This window comes from Melospiza melodia, chromosome 1 (genome assembly GCF_035770615.1).
Source record: "Melospiza melodia melodia isolate bMelMel2 chromosome 1, bMelMel2.pri, whole genome shotgun sequence".
In the NCBI taxonomy this organism is placed as follows: Eukaryota; Metazoa; Chordata; class Aves; order Passeriformes; family Passerellidae; genus Melospiza; species Melospiza melodia.
This window is the reverse complement of record NC_086194.1, coordinates 82,311,306-82,330,924: the sequence shown is the minus strand read 5'-3', so window position 1 is coordinate 82,330,924 and position 19,619 is coordinate 82,311,306. Positions and strand designations below refer to the sequence as shown.

General features: G+C 46.3%; 1 protein-coding gene across 1 annotated transcript; it reads left to right on the top strand.

The window, feature by feature from the left end:
- The first annotated feature begins 1,220 nt into the window (after window positions 1-1,220).
- SOX4 (SRY-box transcription factor 4) lies at window positions 1,221-5,030 on the top strand. The gene has a single exon (XM_063159814.1). It carries the CDS (start codon window positions 2,116-2,118, stop codon window positions 3,409-3,411), a length of 1,296 nt encoding a protein of 431 aa, XP_063015884.1. The 5' UTR covers window positions 1,221-2,115; the 3' UTR covers window positions 3,412-5,030.
- The last annotated feature ends 14,589 nt before the right edge of the window (window positions 5,031-19,619 follow it).

The following is a 19,619-nucleotide window of genomic DNA, read 5'->3' as shown; positions in this document are numbered from 1 at the left end:
TTCTTCATTACTGATGGTGGCAGGACACAGGGAGGGGCACATGGCACCAAACAGCGGTACCCGAAAGCGCCTTACAGCCAGGGAAGAGCCCCGGGCAGCAGGGGCCCTGCTCGGCGGGGCGGACCGGCAGGGACACGGCAGCAGCTCCCCCCAGGGCCGGTACCTGCCTGCCGGCTGCGCGCCGCTCCTTCCTCCCTCCCGCGGCCCCTCCCGCTCTCTGGGGACGCGGAGGGGCCGGGCCGGGACCCCCAGCCGCAGCCTCTCCCGGGATGGGGGCGCCTCGGTGGCACCGCGGCATGCAGCGAAACGCAGGAGGGGAGTCGGAGGGTAAAAACGCGATGAGGGCAGCGCCTCTTCCTCGCTGCGCGCCGGGGAATTCGGGACGGGCGGCAGGGTTACTCAGCGCCGTGCCCGGTGCCTGCCGCCGGTCCCGTCCCACCCCTGCGCGCTCCGCTCCAGCTCCGTGCGGAGGGGGCGTGACGGCCGCGCCTGGCGGGCCCTTCTCCAGGGCCGGCGACCCCTCCGTGACACTGCGCGTGTGGGCGTGGGGACGGGTGCGGGGCGCCCTGCGGCATTCCCCGGGCAGCGCTGCCCGCTGGGCGTGCGGCGGCTGCGGGGCGGCGGGAGCGGCCTCCCGGCCCTTTGTGCGGGCAGGTGTCCCCGCTCGCCGCCCGGCGCGGGGGCGGGACGCCTTCATTCCCCACTCTCCCTTTCTTTCTCTCTTCGTTTTTTTTCTTTTAAATTATTTGTATTATGATGATTTTTGCTGATTTCCTGATTTTTCCCCCCCCGGCAGGGAGGTGGGGGGGGCGGGGAGGAGCGGGGCCGGGGGGCGGGGGCCGGGGGGCCGCGGGCACGTGCGCGGCGAGGCGCGGGGCGGCGCGCGGCGCTGCCCTCCTGCCCCTTTTAAAAAGTTCGCCCCGCCGCCGGGAATGAGGTCAGCGCGGGCGCTTCCCATTGCACGCGGCCATTATTACCGCTCCGCGCCGGCCGCCAATCCCGGGGCGGCGGGCGGGGCTTGGCACGCGGAGGGCGTTGGATACAGCGCGCCATTGGCCGCGGGGCGGGCTGCGAAAGGATAAAGCGGCGCGGGGCGGGCGCGGGGTCCGCTCTCAGCTGCGGCCGGCGGAGCGCGGCGTGCGGGGGGCGCGGGGCAGCGCCCGGCGGGCGAGCGCGGGGGGCGGCGGCGGCTCCGCGGGGCTCCGCGCGCGCGGAGCAGCAGCAGCGGCGGCACCGCCGTCGGCGGAGGACGAAGGAGGAGAACGGAGCTGGGCGCCCGGCTCGCCGCTCTTCCTGCCGGGGACGTACACACTCGTTCATGCACGAGCGCTTTTTTATTTTTCTTTTTTTACGGCGATTTTTTCAATTATTATTATTTTTGCCTTTTTGTTTATTTTTTCTTTTTTATTTTTTTCTCCATTTTTTTGCCTTATCCCGAGGGGTTTCCTTGTCGCTCGGTACCTCGCAACTGCCAAATCCAACCTGCACAAACTCCTGGCCACCGACCCCGCCGCCACCACGGGTCCTGGAGCCGGGATTTTCGGGGCTTCGGGGGCGCGCCGCCTCCCCCCTCCCCCGCGGCGGTGCACGCTGGCCGTGCCCAGCGCTGAGAGACTTTCGGCGGCAGGAGTGCCGCTCTCCTGAAACGCCGCGGGCAGGCGGAACGCGCTTGTGAACTGGACCAGCTGCTTCGGGGAGGGGGGAAACCCGATGTGGTGAGGAAAAAAAAGCAGACCGACACCCCCCTCCAAAAAAAGACCAACCCAAAAAAGCCCAACACCCCAAGAAAAAAAAAAAAAAAAAAAAGAGCAAACTTGGACGGGCGGCTCGGGGCGCTGCTTTTGCAGAAACTCTTGTCTGACCGCGGGCGGCCCCGCCGCTCCTGCTGCTCCTGCTGCTGCCGCCACCGCTGCCTCGAGGGGGAGAGGACCGCGCCGCCGGGGACGAGGCGCCGGTGTGGAAGTACAAGTGGTGCGGGGAGCGGGGGCGCGGCCGCGGGGGGCTGCGCCGTCCCGGTGCCGCTGTGAGAAGTTGCGCGCCCTGCCCCGCGCCGGAGCGGCGCTGAGCTCCGGAGCGGCGCTGAGCCCCGGCGAGCCCCCCGCCGCCGCCGCCGCGATGGTGCAGCAGACCAACACGGCGGAGAACACGGAGGCGCTGCTGGCCGCCGAGACCTCCGACTCCGGGGCCGGCATCGAGCTGGGCATCGCCTCCTCCCCCACGCCGGGTTCCACCGCCTCCACGGGGGGCAAGGCGGATGACCCGAGCTGGTGCAAGACACCCAGCGGGCACATAAAGCGGCCCATGAACGCCTTCATGGTATGGTCACAGATCGAGCGGCGAAAGATCATGGAGCAGTCCCCCGACATGCACAACGCCGAGATCTCCAAGCGCCTGGGCAAGCGCTGGAAGCTGCTCAAGGACAGCGACAAGATCCCCTTCATCCGGGAGGCGGAGCGGCTGCGCCTCAAGCACATGGCGGACTATCCTGACTACAAGTACCGGCCCAGGAAGAAGGTGAAGTCGGGCAACAGCTCCGCCAAGCCCGGCGACAAGGCGGACAAGGGCGGCGGGGGCGGCGCCGGCGGGGGCAGCGCGGGCGGCGGCTCCGGCGGCCCCGCGGCCCCCGCCAAGCCCGCCCCGAAGAAGGGCGGCGGCGGCGGCTCCAAGCCCTCCCCCGCGGGCGGCGCGGGCGCGGGCGGCAAGCCCCACGGCAAGGCGGCGGGGGGCAAGGCCGCCCCGTTCCCCGGGGAGCCCTCGGCCGCGCTGCTGCCGCCCGAGCACCAGGCGCTCTACAAGCCCCGGGGGGCGGCGGGCGCGCCCTCGGGACCCGGCAAGCCGCTCGCCGAGAAGAAGCTGAAGCGGGTCTACATCTTTGGGAGCGGGCAGGCGGCGGCCGCCTCCGCCTCCCCCGGCGGCGCCGTGCCCGGCAGCCCCACGCTGAGCAGCTCGGCGGAGGCCGGCGACCCCTTGAGCCTCTACGAGGAGGGGGGCGGCGGCGCGGGCCGGCCCGACGGGGACTGCGGCGGCGTCGCCTGCCCCTCGCCCTCCGGCTCCGGCTCGCCCTCGGATCACCGCAGCTACACCAGCTTGCGCGCCTCCTCTCCGGCCCCCTCGACGGCCCATTCCTCCTCCGCGTCCTCCCACTCCTCCTCCTCTTCCTCCTCCGGCTCCTCTTCGTCGGACGACGAGTTTGAGGACGACCTCTTGGACCTGAACCCCAGCCCCGGCTTTGAGAGCATGTCCCTGGGCAGCTTCAGCTCCTCGGTGCTCGACCGGGACCTGGATTTTAACTTCGAGCCCGGCTCGGGCTCGCACTTTGAGTTCCCGGACTATTGCACGCCGGAGGTAAGTGAGATGATCTCGGGGGACTGGCTGGAGTCCAGCATTTCCAACCTGGTCTTCACTTACTGAGGCGAGAGCCGGGCCCTGCTGGAGGAGGCACCGGCGCGCGTGGCTGTCGGCAGGACTCGCCCACCCCGCCGGGCGCTTTTGTGTCTTTTTCTGTTTTGTTTGGTGTTTGTGTTTTGGGATTTATTTTTTTTTTTTTTTTGAGGGGAGGGGAAGGAGGTGTTTTGTTTTTTTCTGGGAAGGGGCTGTTGAAAGACTGCTTCTTGAGCTTGGGGAAGGAGCGGGATCGCCCTCTCCTTGCGGAAAGGCCGGCAGTCCCCTTCCTCCGGCTGCAGACGGACCCGCACACGCCCCCTCCGAGAGAGGAGCCTGACGGTGCTTTTTGAGAGACTGGCGGGAGCGAGACGCTGTCCTTTTCCCTTTTTTTATTTCCTGAAAAGAGAGACAGAGGAAGGGGGAGGGAGGGGAAACCACACACCTCTGGGTTCTTTGTTATTGCCCATTTTATACGAATAAAGAGGAGGGGGAGCGATGCGTTGTGCTGAGCGCGCACTGGATGTCTTGGGCATTCGCCCTTCCCAATGAAAGAGCGAACAGAACTGCTTGGGGAAAAAAAAAAACCAACAAAAAAAGAACAGAAAATCCACCCAAATCCTTTGCAAGGTTCACGTTTGTGGGGAGGAATCCTGTCCCGGTTTCTTCTGCGGTGAGAAGAGGCAACAATGCTGGGAGAAGGAGGAGGAGGAGGTGGATGGAGCTGGACTGAGATCCTAGTTTAAGCGGAGAAGAGCCAGACTTACACTTGAGAGCTGTCTTGGAAATACGGTGGGGTAAATAATAATAAACTGAAATGGATTTGCACGTACAGATAAGGTGGCGGCAGCGCTTTTCTCAGTCACCTCATGTAATATGTAGAGAGAAAAATAAGGCTGAAACTTCAAGAACACTGAAAACTTCTTTTGAAACAGAGACCGAATGGGAACAGTTTCTGTCATGATGTGGTACAGGGGAAGCTGAGGGCGATGGCTTTTGCAAAAAAAAAAAAGAAAAAAAAAACAAACCTGAAAATACAAAAAAAAGTAGTTTTTTTCTTCTTACTCAGAATCGTGATGGTGTTGGATTATTTCACTGGTGGGGTTTAATATAGCATGTTATACTGTCTATCTTTTCAAGATTTCTGTAAGACTGTTGAACAGTTTGAAAAAAACAAAACTAGTGTTAGGATAATATCAAAGCAGATAGATGGCGCTATGTTTGATTCCTACAAAAATATCACCAGCTTTTTTTCATTCTTAACTCTTTAAAGGATTCAAACGCAACTCAAATCTGTCAAATCTGTGCTGGACTTTAAAAAAATGAAAATTCAGGACCAAATTTTTTCTCAGAGTATGTATGTGTTTGTTCCTTATAGCTGTAAATGAAAAGACTGTTTTTTCTCACCGATGCTCCATCCTCGTATTGTTTTTTGTTTTTTTTTCCTTGTAAATGTAATCGGATGCCATTTTATAAGTGGACGTATTTATACTGGCCAAACATTTTTGACTTTGTATTTCTTTGTCCTTTTTTGGTAGTTCTCGTTGTTACCCGCACCATTTTTATGTCTCCTTCACGGAAGGGCTAGAGTTTTAACTTTTAATTTTTTATATTTAAATGTAGACTTTTGACACTTTTAAAAACAAAAAGAGAAGAGAGATGAAAACGTTTGATTATTTTCTCAGTGTATTTTTGTAAAAAATATATAAAGGGGGTGTAAATCGGTGTAAATCGCTGTTTGGATTTCCTGATTTTAACAACAGGGCCGCTGGTTAGTCTCTCACACGCGTGTGCGCGCTCACGCTCACTCACACTCTCACACACCCACGAATCAGCCCCTATTTTGTCCATGTTTACACTCCAATCTGCAGGCATCTTAAAGTGACAGCATCCCTCGCCGCCCCCGCCGCTGCCGCTCCGCAGCCCCCGCTCTCGGCGGAGGGGCGGCCGGGGCCCGGGGGAAGGGGTTGGCACTGGGCGCTGCCGTCTGGGGAGCCGCCTGGCCCCGCATGAATGAAGCAACTGGTGCGTTCACACAGAAGGGATCCTGTACCTTTAACTTGTAAACCACATCTTTTGCACTTTTTTTCTAAGCAAAAACGTGCCGTTTAAACCACTGGATCTATCGAAATGCCGGTTTGAGTTCGCGACACTATGTACTGCGTTTTTCATTCTTGTATTTGACTATTTAATCCTTTCTATTTGTCGCTAAATATAATTGTTTTAGTCTCTTATGGCATGATGATAGCATATGTATTCAGGTTTATAGCTGTTGTGTTTAAGATGAAGAAAGTGAAAACATCTTTGTACATTTAAGTCTGTATTATAATAAGCAAAAAAGAAGATTGTGTGTTTATGTATGTTAATATAACATGACAGGCACTAGGACGTCTGCCTAATGAGGTGGTTCCGTTAAGGGTTTAACTTTTTTGTTCTTTTTTTTTTGTTCTTTTTTTGGTCATCCATCCTGTGCAATATGCTGTGTAGATTTTTTTTTTTTTTTTTTTTGTTCTACGGTCCCCCACAGCACAACGTGGGGAAAGGAAAAAAAAAAGAAAAAAAATCATGCCAGCTAACCATGTCAAGTTCACTGCCTGTCAGATTGTTGATATACCTTCTGTAAATAACCTCTCTTTTTTGTTTTGTTTTGTTTTTATTTTCCTTTTTTTTTTTTTTTTTTTTTTTTTTTCTTCGGGAAGGAAATAAAATCAGCTGGAACTGAACCCTAACACCGGGCTGCCCTTGTCGTCATTGCTACGCCCCCAGCCCCCTCTGGGCAGGTGTGTTTTGGCTCTCGGGAGGGGCCGGCGAGGGAGGGAGGGGCGGCCGCGCTGCCGAACCGCCCACCCTGCACCGGGACCGGGGCCGGGGCACGGCCGGGGAGCGGCGCCGCTACCGCTGGGGCTGCGGGGGCTCCGGGGCAAGCGGCTCCCGATTTCCCGGCGCCTCGCCCTGGGAAATAAGATTATTTTCCCTTTAAAGAGATTCCCCCTCCCCTCATGTTTTCCCTTCTGCCCTGTCGGTCCGGGTGAGACCAAGTGAGCGGCAGTGGGGCCCCGCCGCCCACCCCCCCATCCAAAATAGTTTCTCCGGGCGCTTTAATGAAGATTTCCTAAGGCAAAGCGTAAGCAGAACCCGGCGGTCAGCTGTCGGGAGGCTGGGCGCTCGTAGGGAGGTCCTTGTCCCCTCCTCCCCGCCAGACGGGGCCCAGGCCGGTGACCCCGCTGGGTTTCGACGTGCCGGGTGCCCGCCTGCATTCCCTTCCTGCCTACGAATATGCATCGTACCTCGAGCAGTGTTTTGTAAACCGATTAACGCATCCCACTGACATAATGGTTTCACTTAGCTGTTAATTTACAGCTGGCTTTGAGCCACGAACTCTTTTTTCCATGAAAAAGGAGCAGCAAGCTAAGAGAGCCGTGGTAGCGGCTGTTTCGCAAAGCCACCGGCGCAGGAGGTTAATGTTTGCTCTGCCTTATTCCCGTGAATTCCTGGGTTGTATTTACCTTGCAAAAAACCCCATCAGCAGCTCCACTGCCTGGGAGCTTTCCCGGTTAGCCCCCTTTGCATACAACGCCTTTCCTGTCCGGGGTCATTTGCAAATCCCGTGTCTGTGCCGGGGGCTGGCGTGTCCCCCGAGCATCCCCGCCCGGCCCGGGGCAGATGGGCAGCCCAGCGCAGGGTGCGCCCAGCCCCGCCCGGCCGCGGCCCCTCGCTGTGTCCAGGCGTGTGGTTGGTGATTAACTTCCTCTCGGCTCTGGGCACTGATTAAAATCGGCGGAGAAAAGGGCCAGGCGTGGTGATGGGACAGGCGACAACATCCGGCTGCATCCACTGGCGAGCAGCCGGCCTGGGGCTGCATCCCTCCCTTTGCCTGGTCCCCGCTGCCCCTCCAGGCCCTCGGGCCGTTGGCTGCAGTTAACTTGAGGGGTTTTATGGTTTCCTGCCTGTGTGGTTTGTGCTCTCCACTATAATAAAGTGCAGTGTTAGCAAACGGATTGTTTCTCAGGGGACACTTGGGTGGCACAAGTTGTTGTTTCCAGATAGCTTCAGGAAGTCAGGCTGCACAACAGTTACATATGTGCATATGTACATAAATAGCAAATATTTCTCTGTTCCTTGCTGCTTGCAATAAGACAAGTCCCTCACTACAGGAAGTACCCAGAACAAAGCCTCACAAGGATGTATCACCAAAGATACTCCCCCTCCCCCTTTTATTCTTTCTTTTTTTTTTTTTTTTTTCCTAATAGACCGTATTTCCAGTGTAATTGCTTTGGAAAGAAAAGTAGTAGCCCTTTAGCAAAGGTGAAAGAAAGTAAATTTACTGAAAGGATTTTATAATGAAGATCAATGTAAAAGAAAAGTAGATTTTAGGAATCGCAACTGGTGTCTGACTGTAGGATTGCCTAACACTGGATCATCTCTTGGATGTGGGCCCCACTGGTGGATGCCTATGAAGACGTGTATTGCCACAGCTTTGTGGAATCTCCAACTCGAGATTGCTGTAGCTGACATTCCCTCCTGCTGCCCTGCCACCATTGCCAGAGCCTCTGCCAAAGCTGCTCTGAGGGGCCCCAGCCTTGCTCCTGGCAGGTGTAGCCACGCTTCAGCACACAGGGCAAAGAAAGGTTGCTCCTTACCTGCTGTGCCTTCACCCCAGTAGTCAGCATTCAGGGATTTCTACAGCCACACGTGATCATTGTCACCAGTGAATCCCACACCACTAATTATTAATTCTGTCCTCCATGGCATTCCCTTCCTGCCTCTGGCCTCTGCAACTTCTTGTGGTAATGCTGAGGGAATTCATCTGTGTGCTGAGTGAAAAAATGAAGTTACTATTTCTGTTTTAACTTCAGTGTAGACAATTTGGTTTATTCTTGTACTTGACAATTTTGTCTCTTCATCTTTGCTAGGACACTGATTTTTCTAACTCTGCTGTTTCTCCACCAGTTTATCTCATAGTGCAGAGAGAGACATAGAAAAGAATTGAATTAGATTTAAATGAAAAAAAATCAGCGTAATAGGCTGCATATGTCTGTCGCTAAAATTTATTTTTAATAGATCATGCTTCTTTGTTAATCATTAATTTACCTGCAAATTAGATGAAGACTGTTCACCTCAAGAGTGTATATATAATTTTCAGTAATCAGATCTGCTTCCCCTGTGTATAATTTCATTTCCTTCCCATCCTTGTGAAGCAGTGTGTGATGTGATTGCATACACAGACAGTATTGTATTTTCTTTCTTTTCCAACAGCAGTGGAGGGTTCCCTGAGAGTTAGCAGTGCTGAACACATTTGCAGGCTTTGTGCTCCAGTGTTACACTGCCACAGAAATGGCCTGAGTGGGAAGGACAGGATGGAGCCAGAGGCCTCTCCAGCCTCTCTGCTAGCTATTGTGCCATACACACTTCATCATACGTGACACAGGATCAGCCTTGTGAATGCTGAGGCTTCATGTGGCCAGCCCCTTCTCTCCCACATCTGCCTCCACAAAAAAGTGGAAAAAGAAGCAGATTTGAGCTCAATCCTCCTTCCAAGGGCTCTTTTATTCTGCATGTTGTATCTAGTTATTGAATGTACCTATGAGGGTTAATGTTTTTCATGTAGGATAAATCCACAAAGGTCTCTGTAAAGCTTTGGAGACATTAACAAGCAATTACAATGAGACCTCCTGGGTCTACACATGTTGTGATCATCTTAATATGCTAGAGTTCAAAAATTTAATATCCACCTCCTGCCAATTCAACCTCTCCTCTCCAGGGCCCTCAGAGAAGCTCTAAACATCAGGTAGGATTTTTGTCACCAATATGAGGAAAATACATGTAGTTTTCTCCAAGGTGGGTGTACCATGGCACAAAAGATGACTCAGTAATTTCGTGGTCAGTAACTGCTCTGTTTTGTGCACTGTACATAAACATAGCAAGGCAAGGAGCAGCATTCAGTGAATCTGTAGTAACCAACCTATACAACACAACAGAATTAAATCCCCTCAGTAGGCATAACTCACAGCATGGCTAATACAGCATCTTTGACCAGATTATACTACTCTAAATCACTTCCTATCTCTTTTTTTCCTACCAGTACACTAACTCCTTGCATCCTTTCTCCCCCTGTGTTAGCTCCTCCATGTTTCTTGCAAACAAAGCTTAACCCTCCTACTTGGCAAAACATGAGGCTCCAAATAGCTCATGTTGCATCTTTCCTTCTAAGTGTGTTTATTTGAACCAAAGGACAATATAACAGTGGACCAGAACATTATGTCTTACCTCCTTCCCAGACCCTATTTTTCTCATGTTTTAGAATTCATCTCCTTCCTTTGCAAAAGGCATATTGCATTTCTAGTAGAGTGAAAATAATCTGATTTAAAACGTATGCAAGGTGTACCCATGCTACTTTATCATCCTGAGCTTAGACCAAGGCTCTCAGATGAGGGTATCTCTGCACACTGACTCAAAAATAGCACCAATCTGGGTACAAACTGTGATTCTGTTTCTGAAAGCGAAATGAAAACAGCTGGTATCTAGCTGAATAATTTAAAAGGTGCTTGCTCAGGTTGGCTGTTTTGAAGAAGTGAAATTGCTATGAAACTAGACAAGATCTGACTGTGTGATCTCAGCACAGCTCACTGAAACCTGTGCACTCAGGCTCGAGTCTGACTGCATCTCTCAAACAGCCACATTCTTGATGTGCCAGAGGAAGCAGGACAGAGTGACCCTTTGCTGTAGCAGCCTGCCTGAAGTTTGTGACTGCATGTAGCCCTCAGTCTGTCCCTCTCAGAGAAGTGAAGCAAATACTTAAATCTTTCCAGGCTCCTAGAACTGCTGAAGCCATAATTCCTGCCACAGTGGGGTGGTTGCTAATGAGGGTCCATTGGCCAGGCATAAAGGGACTGCAGTGCTGGTGGCAGTGAGTTAGACAGGACAGGAGGGACCCGGTGACAGGCAAATGGAATGCCACTTTGAAGGTGAGTCTGGGCATTTCTCCAGATTTTAACACCAGAAACTGGATTGGTTTATTTCCATTACAACAAATTCAGATATCTTCACGCTCATCAGTCCTTTTGCTGGAAATTGCTGTCATTCAGAAATGTGGCATTTGATGTGACCATGATGCCATTGATTCAGATTTACTCAGGGCGCTAAGAAAGGAAAAATAATTTATCATTATGTGGGGTAGTTTCTGTTTACATGGAAGTACTTATGTGCTCTAATTGTTTAAGGCCAAATTTTCAAGGAGGGGCCATATTTTCTGTAAATAAGAAAACAACACAATTATTTTCAAATGAAAGAACTTGCATAGTTCTAGCTGTAGGGAAATGAGAGGATAAACAGGCAGTTGGAAACAGGCACCTTCAGATTAATTCCTGGTCTTCCTGCAAACTTTGTCCAAGACTCAACGTCATTCAGAAAATCTTATTAGGCTTCTTTCCTTTGGATTGGTTTAAACATTTATTTGTGGTTTGATTTTTGTTGTTGATTTTTTTTTTCTAACTAATAAATTTAGACGGTTTCTAGGCAGCAGGGTAAAGGAGCAGAGTAAGAATACATCTGTACATTCTCATTAAAAAATAAGGAGAAGGAATACTGAGTATTTTAATAATATTAATTTTGTACTCTTGTATCACCTTTGAGGGAAAGAAAGCATGTAAATGTTCTTTGAGCTCTCTGCACTTTTAGCACGAGGTCTTACCGAGTCCTTTGCTTTTCTGTCTTGAATTGAAAATGCATATTAGTGCTCTGGAGCTGTTTGCAAATGGAGACTCATAAATTCCATCTCAGCTTATCTAAATGGTGTACTCCCTGTAGTTCTAAAACACTGTATTATCACAGTGGAAGATACACACCATGAGTTTGACTTTGACTGACGCACTCAGTGATAATTACATAAAGGAAGCTTCCTAATTCCATTAACAAATTGTTCCAGGTTTAGATAGAAATGAAATCATAGTCTCCTCCTCTTCTATTGCATTATTATTGTTGTTATGTTGGTGCCCTTAATCCTAGATCAGCAGCTCATGGCCTGGATGCACTATTAGTAGAGGACAAAAAGAAGAGATCCACTTTAGATTGTTTATGATTTAAATGTAGGACAGAAAAGCAGCCATGGATATGAGGAGAAAACAAACTGATATTGCCATTTGGTTTGGCAGCACTGATGTCACTACAGAAGCAGCCTGAGTTAGCTGCACTTTCATTTTTTGTAGGTGTCACAGATGAAGGCGCATATTAATGAGGGATTTGGAAGAGAACACATATAAATTTGCACCTGTGAACAGCGGGACTTCTGCCGCCAGCAGCATTTCACCGTCCTTACTATCTTCTGAGGCCTGTCTTTTTCACAACTTTCTCAAAACCCTTTAATTTTATAGATCCCATCATGGGACCTCTTCTAAAGTATTTGCCATGATAAGAGAAAATACAAAACACAACAAGCAAGGAGTTAAGAACTTGGTATCATAAGGTGAATGTGGCCAGCTCTTCACTGCTACACAGGAACAATGAGATAGTTGATAAGCATGTGGTGGTGCTGGGATGGACCCCAAGATAAATTTACTTGTGAAAAAGGGCTCAAAGACCACAAATCCTGTCATCAGGGTCTAGCCCAGAGGCCATGAAAATGGTCTGGTCAGAAAGTCTGGATGTGTGGAAAGAAGAGGAGAAAAATCTATTGCAGTAGCAGACACCCAAGGTGAGGTGAACTTCAAGAAAAGATTAGAAAAACCCAGTAGTGTTAAAGTATAGCCTGGGTATTAAAGGAAAAATATTGTTGGTGACTAGAAAGATACTGGTATTTTAAGGGAGTAATTGAGAAAGAGGTAGGAGGAAGGCTTTAAGAGCCTAGTGGAGATAAAAAACTGTATCTTGGTTTAATTCTGGCAGAGCATATGAGCTGAGTATCCACAGACTGTTAGAGACAAAGAGTAGTTTTTAATTTCTTGTGAGGTGAAGATATCTGCAAATCATTGTGTCAGCCAGTGGAACGTGGTTTCTACGGATCCATATCTTAGGAGAGCTCTGCTACAACCCATCTGGCAGGGCCTGGAACACATTAGCTTCATTCCTCTGGCCAGCCCTACCTGGAGCTCTCACCCAGGCCTGATGAGCTCATTTAAGATGAAGTCTGGACCTTTCTCCTAGGTATCTCCTCGTGCAAAACCTGTAGAAATGTAGTGTCTCTTGATCTCAGCTTCCCTCTATAAAAGTTACAGCTGGATGGATGGATGGATGGATGGATGGATGGATGGATGGATGGATGGATGGATGGATGGATGGATGGATGGATGGATTGATGGATGGATGGAGAGAAGTGCACAACATCTCTTCAGGAAAGCAAGTTAAAAAGGCAAGTCCAAAGAGCCTTTTGCCTATAGCCACCCCCAGCTGGTGAAATGTGTTTTGGAAGCATTTGAAGGTTATGCTTTGCACTACTCTGAGTGACTCTGGCACTCAAGGGAGGATCTGGTGTCCTATGGCTTCACAGATGTGTTTCCTTGTAGGCTACTCTGAAGGATGTTGGCAGATTTAAAGCTTTTGTGGCTCTGCTTGTTACTGGCAGGTCTGTTGGTGATCTGAAACTCAGTTAAGTATAACATTTTCCTGTAATGTTATGAAATGTGGGAATATTTTGCAGGAATGAGAAAAACTATTACTTAAACAATTCACATTTAATATTATTTCTTGGTGAATAAAATTGTGCCATTGGTATGCTAAAATTGAGTTAATACTCTTCTTGTCAGAAATGAATTATGAACTTGTCGAGCAAAGTGTACTCATAAGGAAATATCCACATGTGCACATTTACAAATAATTTTTTCATCAGGGGCTCTGAGAACAACAGCAATGACAAACAAAATGGGCTGGTTTCACATCAAGGGGATAGATTTAGATCAAAGCCATTTAAATTGCCAATTTTAATCATGATTTAAATTGTCAAGTTGGAAACCTTGATTTAAATAATTGATTTTCATCTTGTTTTGCATTTGTGCTTCCTAAGTATTTTTCTAAATAAGGGCTGATTCTCATTGGCTGTTGTAATTCAGCTTTTCCTTTTGCTAACCATTAGGCTTAACTACGTATTACGTCTGCATATGTTCAAGTAGTTTAACATGTATTTACTCAGATTCTTAATTTATACACTTTTATCATGCCAGAAAAATTATTAATGAATATTTTCTGACTTTCTAAATGATGTTTATTTTTCCTCATGCATTCATTCAAACTGTATTTGGTTGGTAATTAGGCTTCCATTAAAAATACATAAAATCTGGAGGGGAAGGGGGATATTAGCTAGAATATGCTGGGTGGCTAAAAAGTAGTTTTGTTACAATGTGCTCCTGTTGAAAAACAAGGTTTAGATCTGCTATGCCCTTCAGTCTGTAGATCTGATAAGTTATTTCATCAGGGCATTAGTTTCAGTGTTACCCAGCTGGGAAGGGCTGCATTTCTGGAACCTTCACACAACTCTTTAGGAGTGCAGAGATGCTGTGTTGCAGTTCCCCTGTCTTTTCCAGGGGAAAGAAGAGTAAGCCACCAAGGACAGGACCTGCAAGATCCATGGTTACTTTTCCAGCCAAGCTGGTGCCAGTGGAGAGATAAGGTCACCAGCCATCTTGAGCCTCCAGGACAAGGACAAAAACTCTGGTTCAGAGCTTGCTTGGAGGCAGCTTGTGACAGTGGTTTTTGCAAAAGTGGGTTATTTCTACCACCTCACCATTTTGGAGTTAAATCCCAAAGTGCTTCTGCAGGGAGGGTCCAAACTGGCTGTTAGATTGCCTGCATAATCTGTGGCTGGTGAGCTGAACTGTCACTGTGTCTTCCAATACTTTAGAGATAGATTTCAGTGTCTTATAATGTGTCTAGCAGGATAGAATAGGAAAAAGCTGGACTGCTCTATTTTTAATCCCCATTGTTTAATTTGTGTATCTTATTCTTTCCTGGAAGACCTGGTTATTGGAGAATGGTCTTGATTTGTTGTGCTGGGAAGTATAAGTTATTTAATTTTTGACACTGAACAAAGATTTATACTTATTAATTGGCAAAAATGCAGCCAAGTTTTGTGACAGTTCATTTTTTTAGATTTAAATACATGTATAGTGCTTTAACATTCTTTTATGTATAGAGTAATGGGGAGGACAGTTTTTGCTTTGCTAACTGTGGTATCTTGGACATATTGATTTTATAAACTAGATAGTAAAAAAAAAATTGTTTTAATTTCCATTCTGGTGAAAAAAGATTACTTATGAGCGTGGCCTGGTTAATCGTTGTCTGTCCCTTCAGGTAGTGAAGGAACTGACAGAAAACTTTGAATGAAACTATTTGGAAGGTCTATATGACACTCAGTGTCACCCTCATTTTTACATGTGATAAAACTGAACACTGAATATACTTCAAAACAAGGAAGACGTATACAAAGTGGATCCTCTGAATTATAAAAGGACAAACTTAAATAGTTGGTTGATGCTTTCCGTAAATTACCCTTCTAAATCTCTTGGGCCTCTTAAACTACTTGACCAAGGTTGTTTCAGGTATGAATAATTGCCAGAAACTTTTTTTTTTTTAGGACTTAACCTCTAACTCTTGCTTTCTGCTTAAGTAAGTTTGACTTTTTTAGTATTAAAATTTTTCATGTGACAGTCAAACCTAGGAAATGTAACAAAGTGCTAATTAAGTCCTGTCTAATCTGAGTCTTATCTGGCCATACATACTCATAATGTTTCTCAGGTTTAAAGGCATTGAGCACTTAAAACAGCCAACTCTGATAATTGAAATTAATGGTCTATTAATTCAGCCCTTGCAGAACAAGCTACTCATCTCACATATTTGTGTTAGCATTTCTGTCATTGTGGTTCCAAGTATTTAGTAGTGCCTTGTCTCTGTGAAGGCAGGGCACATAATGCCTGAACTTTCAATCTTAAACATGTAGCCAGTGTAAAAAGAGATACATAGAAAACAACCTCAGAATACAAAACAAAATTACAATTTATATGGTGATGAAAATTATGTTAATGAGATTGTCCTTATGTGTCATAGCCATGACTAAGTCTATAAAATTTGAAGATGCTGATTTTTTTTCATAATACTTTGCGGAGGAATAAATACAGTCCCTTCAAAATATCCCTACATTGCTTTCCTCTGATCCTCAAGCAGCTACTCTTGGAAATTTTCTTGCCTTTTTCTTAAGATCTTTATTTTTCTCCAGCCCTATATATCTTTATGTGTAACACCTTGGAGCTCTCTCTGTTTCTTTTCCTGTCACTTTCTTTAGTTCAAAGTTGTTCCCAAATATTTCTCTGCAGCAAATTAACATATCCAATGGGTATGAGTTATAGGGAGAGGATCTCACAAGATCTTCTGCACAGCTAGAATATAAATTCCTTTAATGTGTACACAAATAGAAATTAGGAAATGTTTAAAATTCTGAGAGTGCTTGTGCTTGTAGGTTGAGCTTTGATTAACATCTGATAAACAATTCACTAAGGTTTCCTGCCATATATAATAACATGGGAGATGAAAGAGGATATAAGTTGCTTTAGGCCTTGTCCATTTTACTGGATGTCATATCAGAGATTAGATTTAATTTCATCCTTTGTGCAAAGAATTTTTTAATAAAGTAGCCATTCAGATTAAAGGAGGGATTAATATATTATTTATAGTAATAAGTGTTGAATTGGATAATGTGTTACCTCTGATACTATCACAGAAATTACTTACTCTGATCAAACACTTGTTTTTGTTCAGTAGAGTATAAGTAGGTCCTAGAAACTGCATTCCAAAAATAAAGAAATAAAGGGGCTTCAACTATTTAAATAGGCTATAATGAAAAGTAAACAAAATAATGTTGCTCTTGATTAAGAAGGAAGAGAGACTACTTTTAGTTCTGCTATAGAAGTCTTGTTCAATAAGTGAAACAATGCAAATTTCTCAAACACACCCACACCCAACTGAACATTTTGGATTTGATAGCAGAGGCAACAGCAGAGAGAGACCACACAAACCTCACAAGGCAATGAAGTTTTGTGTTCTATCCCTGTCATTTTATGCTGGCTTGAAGCTGGGTTTGAGTTGACCATAGCTTTTCAAAATTGCATAAATTATTAATAGGTATCCTAATCCCCCCCTCCTGGGGGCAAACAGCTTTGCCTGACAAAGGCTGTGCAGGCTCAGGAGGAGCAAGAAGTGATCCCCAATGCAGCTCTGCCTTGTCCTTCCTGCACAGCTAAAGGCCTTTTGTGCTCTATTTGTTCTATTCTGCACTTCAGCTCAAACACCATGAGACCCAAAAATCACTTAAATAGCAGCACCAGAGATGACAAAAATGAAGATTGGCTCACTTGCTAATTAGCTAGCTTCACCTTATCGTCCACAATGCAACCTAGGATTGTGAAAGTATGCCTTGGTGTTTCAGGTTGGTTTTAATACTTCATACTTTTCTAAAGTGAACACCCAAAGTATTATTTTATGAAATTTGATGCAATGTGTGCTGAACTCAAGAATAAAAGACACTAGTGCTTTAAATCTGCTTTGGATTATGCCCATAGTGAGACCTGAAGTAACTTTCTAGTCAGGCATTGCCCTTCCAAAATAATTCTCCTTCTGAACTTGTCTACTTTGTTCTGTAGGTCTTGCTCATACATATATGTTCTGATTTTAAAGGTACTTTTTGCCAGTAAAAGCTAAGACAATTCTCTTCACCAGTGACTGGAAAACTGAGGAATAATTTAGTGCAAGTAGAACCTCCTGCAGGACCTGCAGGATGTAGTATAAACCATGTGACAGTTCCAGCTGGGGCTGTGTGACTCAGCAGGGAAGAGGGTGATGTAAACTAGCTGAAGCTAGGAAGTGTGCAGAAGTGGGAATATCCATTTTTTTAAACTTTCTTTTTAATAAATCCAACTGCACAATTTAAGCCACTGGTGTAGGTGCCTCTTCCAAGCAAGGGCAGGTCACAATCCCATGACCCCAAGAATCCTCGCCATTGCCTTCCAAAACCCAAACCTGTGTTATAACATATTGCAGAATATTTTCCTGTCATAAAACCCAGCTGATCAGCTCTGTGCACCCATTGTCTCCCATGGGGAGAAGCTGCTGGTGCCTACAGGAGGGTGTCTGAGCACAAAACAGAGAAATGGGATTTGTCAATAAACATCTGAAACCCATCGTGCCCACCCTTTCTGGCAGTCAAGACTGATTATTCAAGACTTTCTGCATTAGAGAGGGCTCACACATGACTTTCTTCCCTGTCCTGCCCCTCACACAATGCCCAGATACCCTCCTGTAGGCACCAGCAGCTTTTCCCCATGGAGAGAATTTCCTAAAGGAAATTAACCACATAGCTTCATGCTACTCTTTTATCCCCTCTCTGGAGTTCTGTTTCTGATTTTGGACATAATTTAAGAAGTTTGTGCTATTTGGGGGCTGCAGTTACATCTAAATGCTTCTCTCCCTTGTAAGATCTGATAATTTTCTTACAAAATTATTTCTGTTTGAAGGGTGTGTGTGTATACAATGTTTTACATACAGATATCAGCACAGGCCTGGCTAAGAATCTAGTTTGTCTACAGTTTATTTTCTATCTGTCATGCTACTGGGTGTTTAGTCTCACAGTGTAAAATGTTTCCTGTTTCTAGAAAGCCGTGCTGTCTGTGGTCACTTCAAAGGAAATCTCTTCAGATATTAATATTTATTTATAGCTAAAAATCAAGAATATTTTAAATTGTTGAATATTTAAAAATGTTATTGCACTAGAACATTCTTTCCTTGATGATAGAACAAGGAAAGTATAACTTCTCACACTGATTTTAACTTCAGGATTTTTTATTTTTCTTTCAATTCTTTATTAGAAAAGTAACTTGAATTTTACTGGATGTATAAATATAATATTTATGTAATTTTCAGAAAGAAATTCAGAATTATCTAAGTAGACATTTTCTAACTAAAATAGACTTTAAAAGTCTGGTGATCATATGATGGCTGGAAGCTCAGCATCAGTAGTTTAATAATGACTCTGCAGCCTCTGGTTGTGGCTAGTTATCAATATAATTTTCATGAATTTCAGTTTTTCAGTTATTTGTTCATTTTATATCATTACATACAGTGACCTAAACTTAAAACATGTAGCTGTCTAAAAAAGCTTTTAAATTTCTTTTTCTAAATCCTGTGTTTTCCCTGCAATTTTTATTCTGAATTTGCAGAAACTTTTTTTCCTGAAGTGGAATTTTCAGCTTCTGTTTTTCAATGAAGATGGGAGCAATTGGGTTCCACTCCTCTTTTATTTTATGTTTTTAATTGTCTTTGGCAATGGAAGTGCAGAGCTCATGGACCGTTTTTTCATGTGATGGTAGATGATTTAAGAGGAAAGGAAATTTTTCAGAAATCATTCCTGTGCTTTTAAACTGACCTTTTTCAGTACAGTGTGCCTACATGAAACAAACCACCACATGAAATGCTCCCAGTGTTTTTGATATCTGCATCCAGGTGTTTCTGATAGATGCCTTACAATATAAAATCTGTGTATCCAGCCATCACTAAAGCTGATAAATTGCTGAAACTGCTCTCACACGCACACTGCATGCGTAGGTGGCTTAGGGAATGAATAATTCAAACCAGAGGTTTCTAGAGTTTTCACTGAAGAAAGGAGGAATGAGGCTCCCTATCAATATCTAAGGCTCGACTCTTCTTCATCTCAGATGTTTCATGAGCATTTATATCTGTGTGAAGTAATCTTAAGAAGAATTAAAAAAAAAAGCCCTGCTCCACTGGAATTTGCATGGCTCAGGAGGCTCGTAATAGGATGAGTGTCTTTACTTCAGGTCACTGATTTAAATCCCAGTTAGAAATAGCCAGAAGTCATTACAATCTGATGGCCAGTTGGTGACCTATGAAATGAACTGGTGAAGGGAGCCACCAGTTGCCACCAAGATGTGGTTATGTGTCGCACCAGTGAAGCAAATTCAGTATCCTGCAATTATGGAAAGCAAAGTTTTTCTTTTTCTTAAGGAATATCTCATTTCTCACTGCCCAGCCTGTACTAAACAGTGTGCAGTTGAGTTTTATCCATTAATAGGAGATTTTCTTAGAATTACAGTCTTGGTAGCTGATCCTTTAAATCTGTAGAGACAACCAGCTGCAGCCTTTAGGTAGTAATTTCTCCACTGCCTGGATTTTATCTAGTAAATATTTGCCTCTTTTTATGCATATGGTGATTTTCTCCAGGCTTTTCCTGTCATCACCAAGGATGC

What these genes read in the sequence shown, in the direction of transcription:
- SOX4 (XM_063159814.1), top strand. Translation starts at nt 2,116, where the DNA reads ATGGTGCAGCAGACCAACACGGCGGAGAACACGGAGGCGCTGCTGGCC.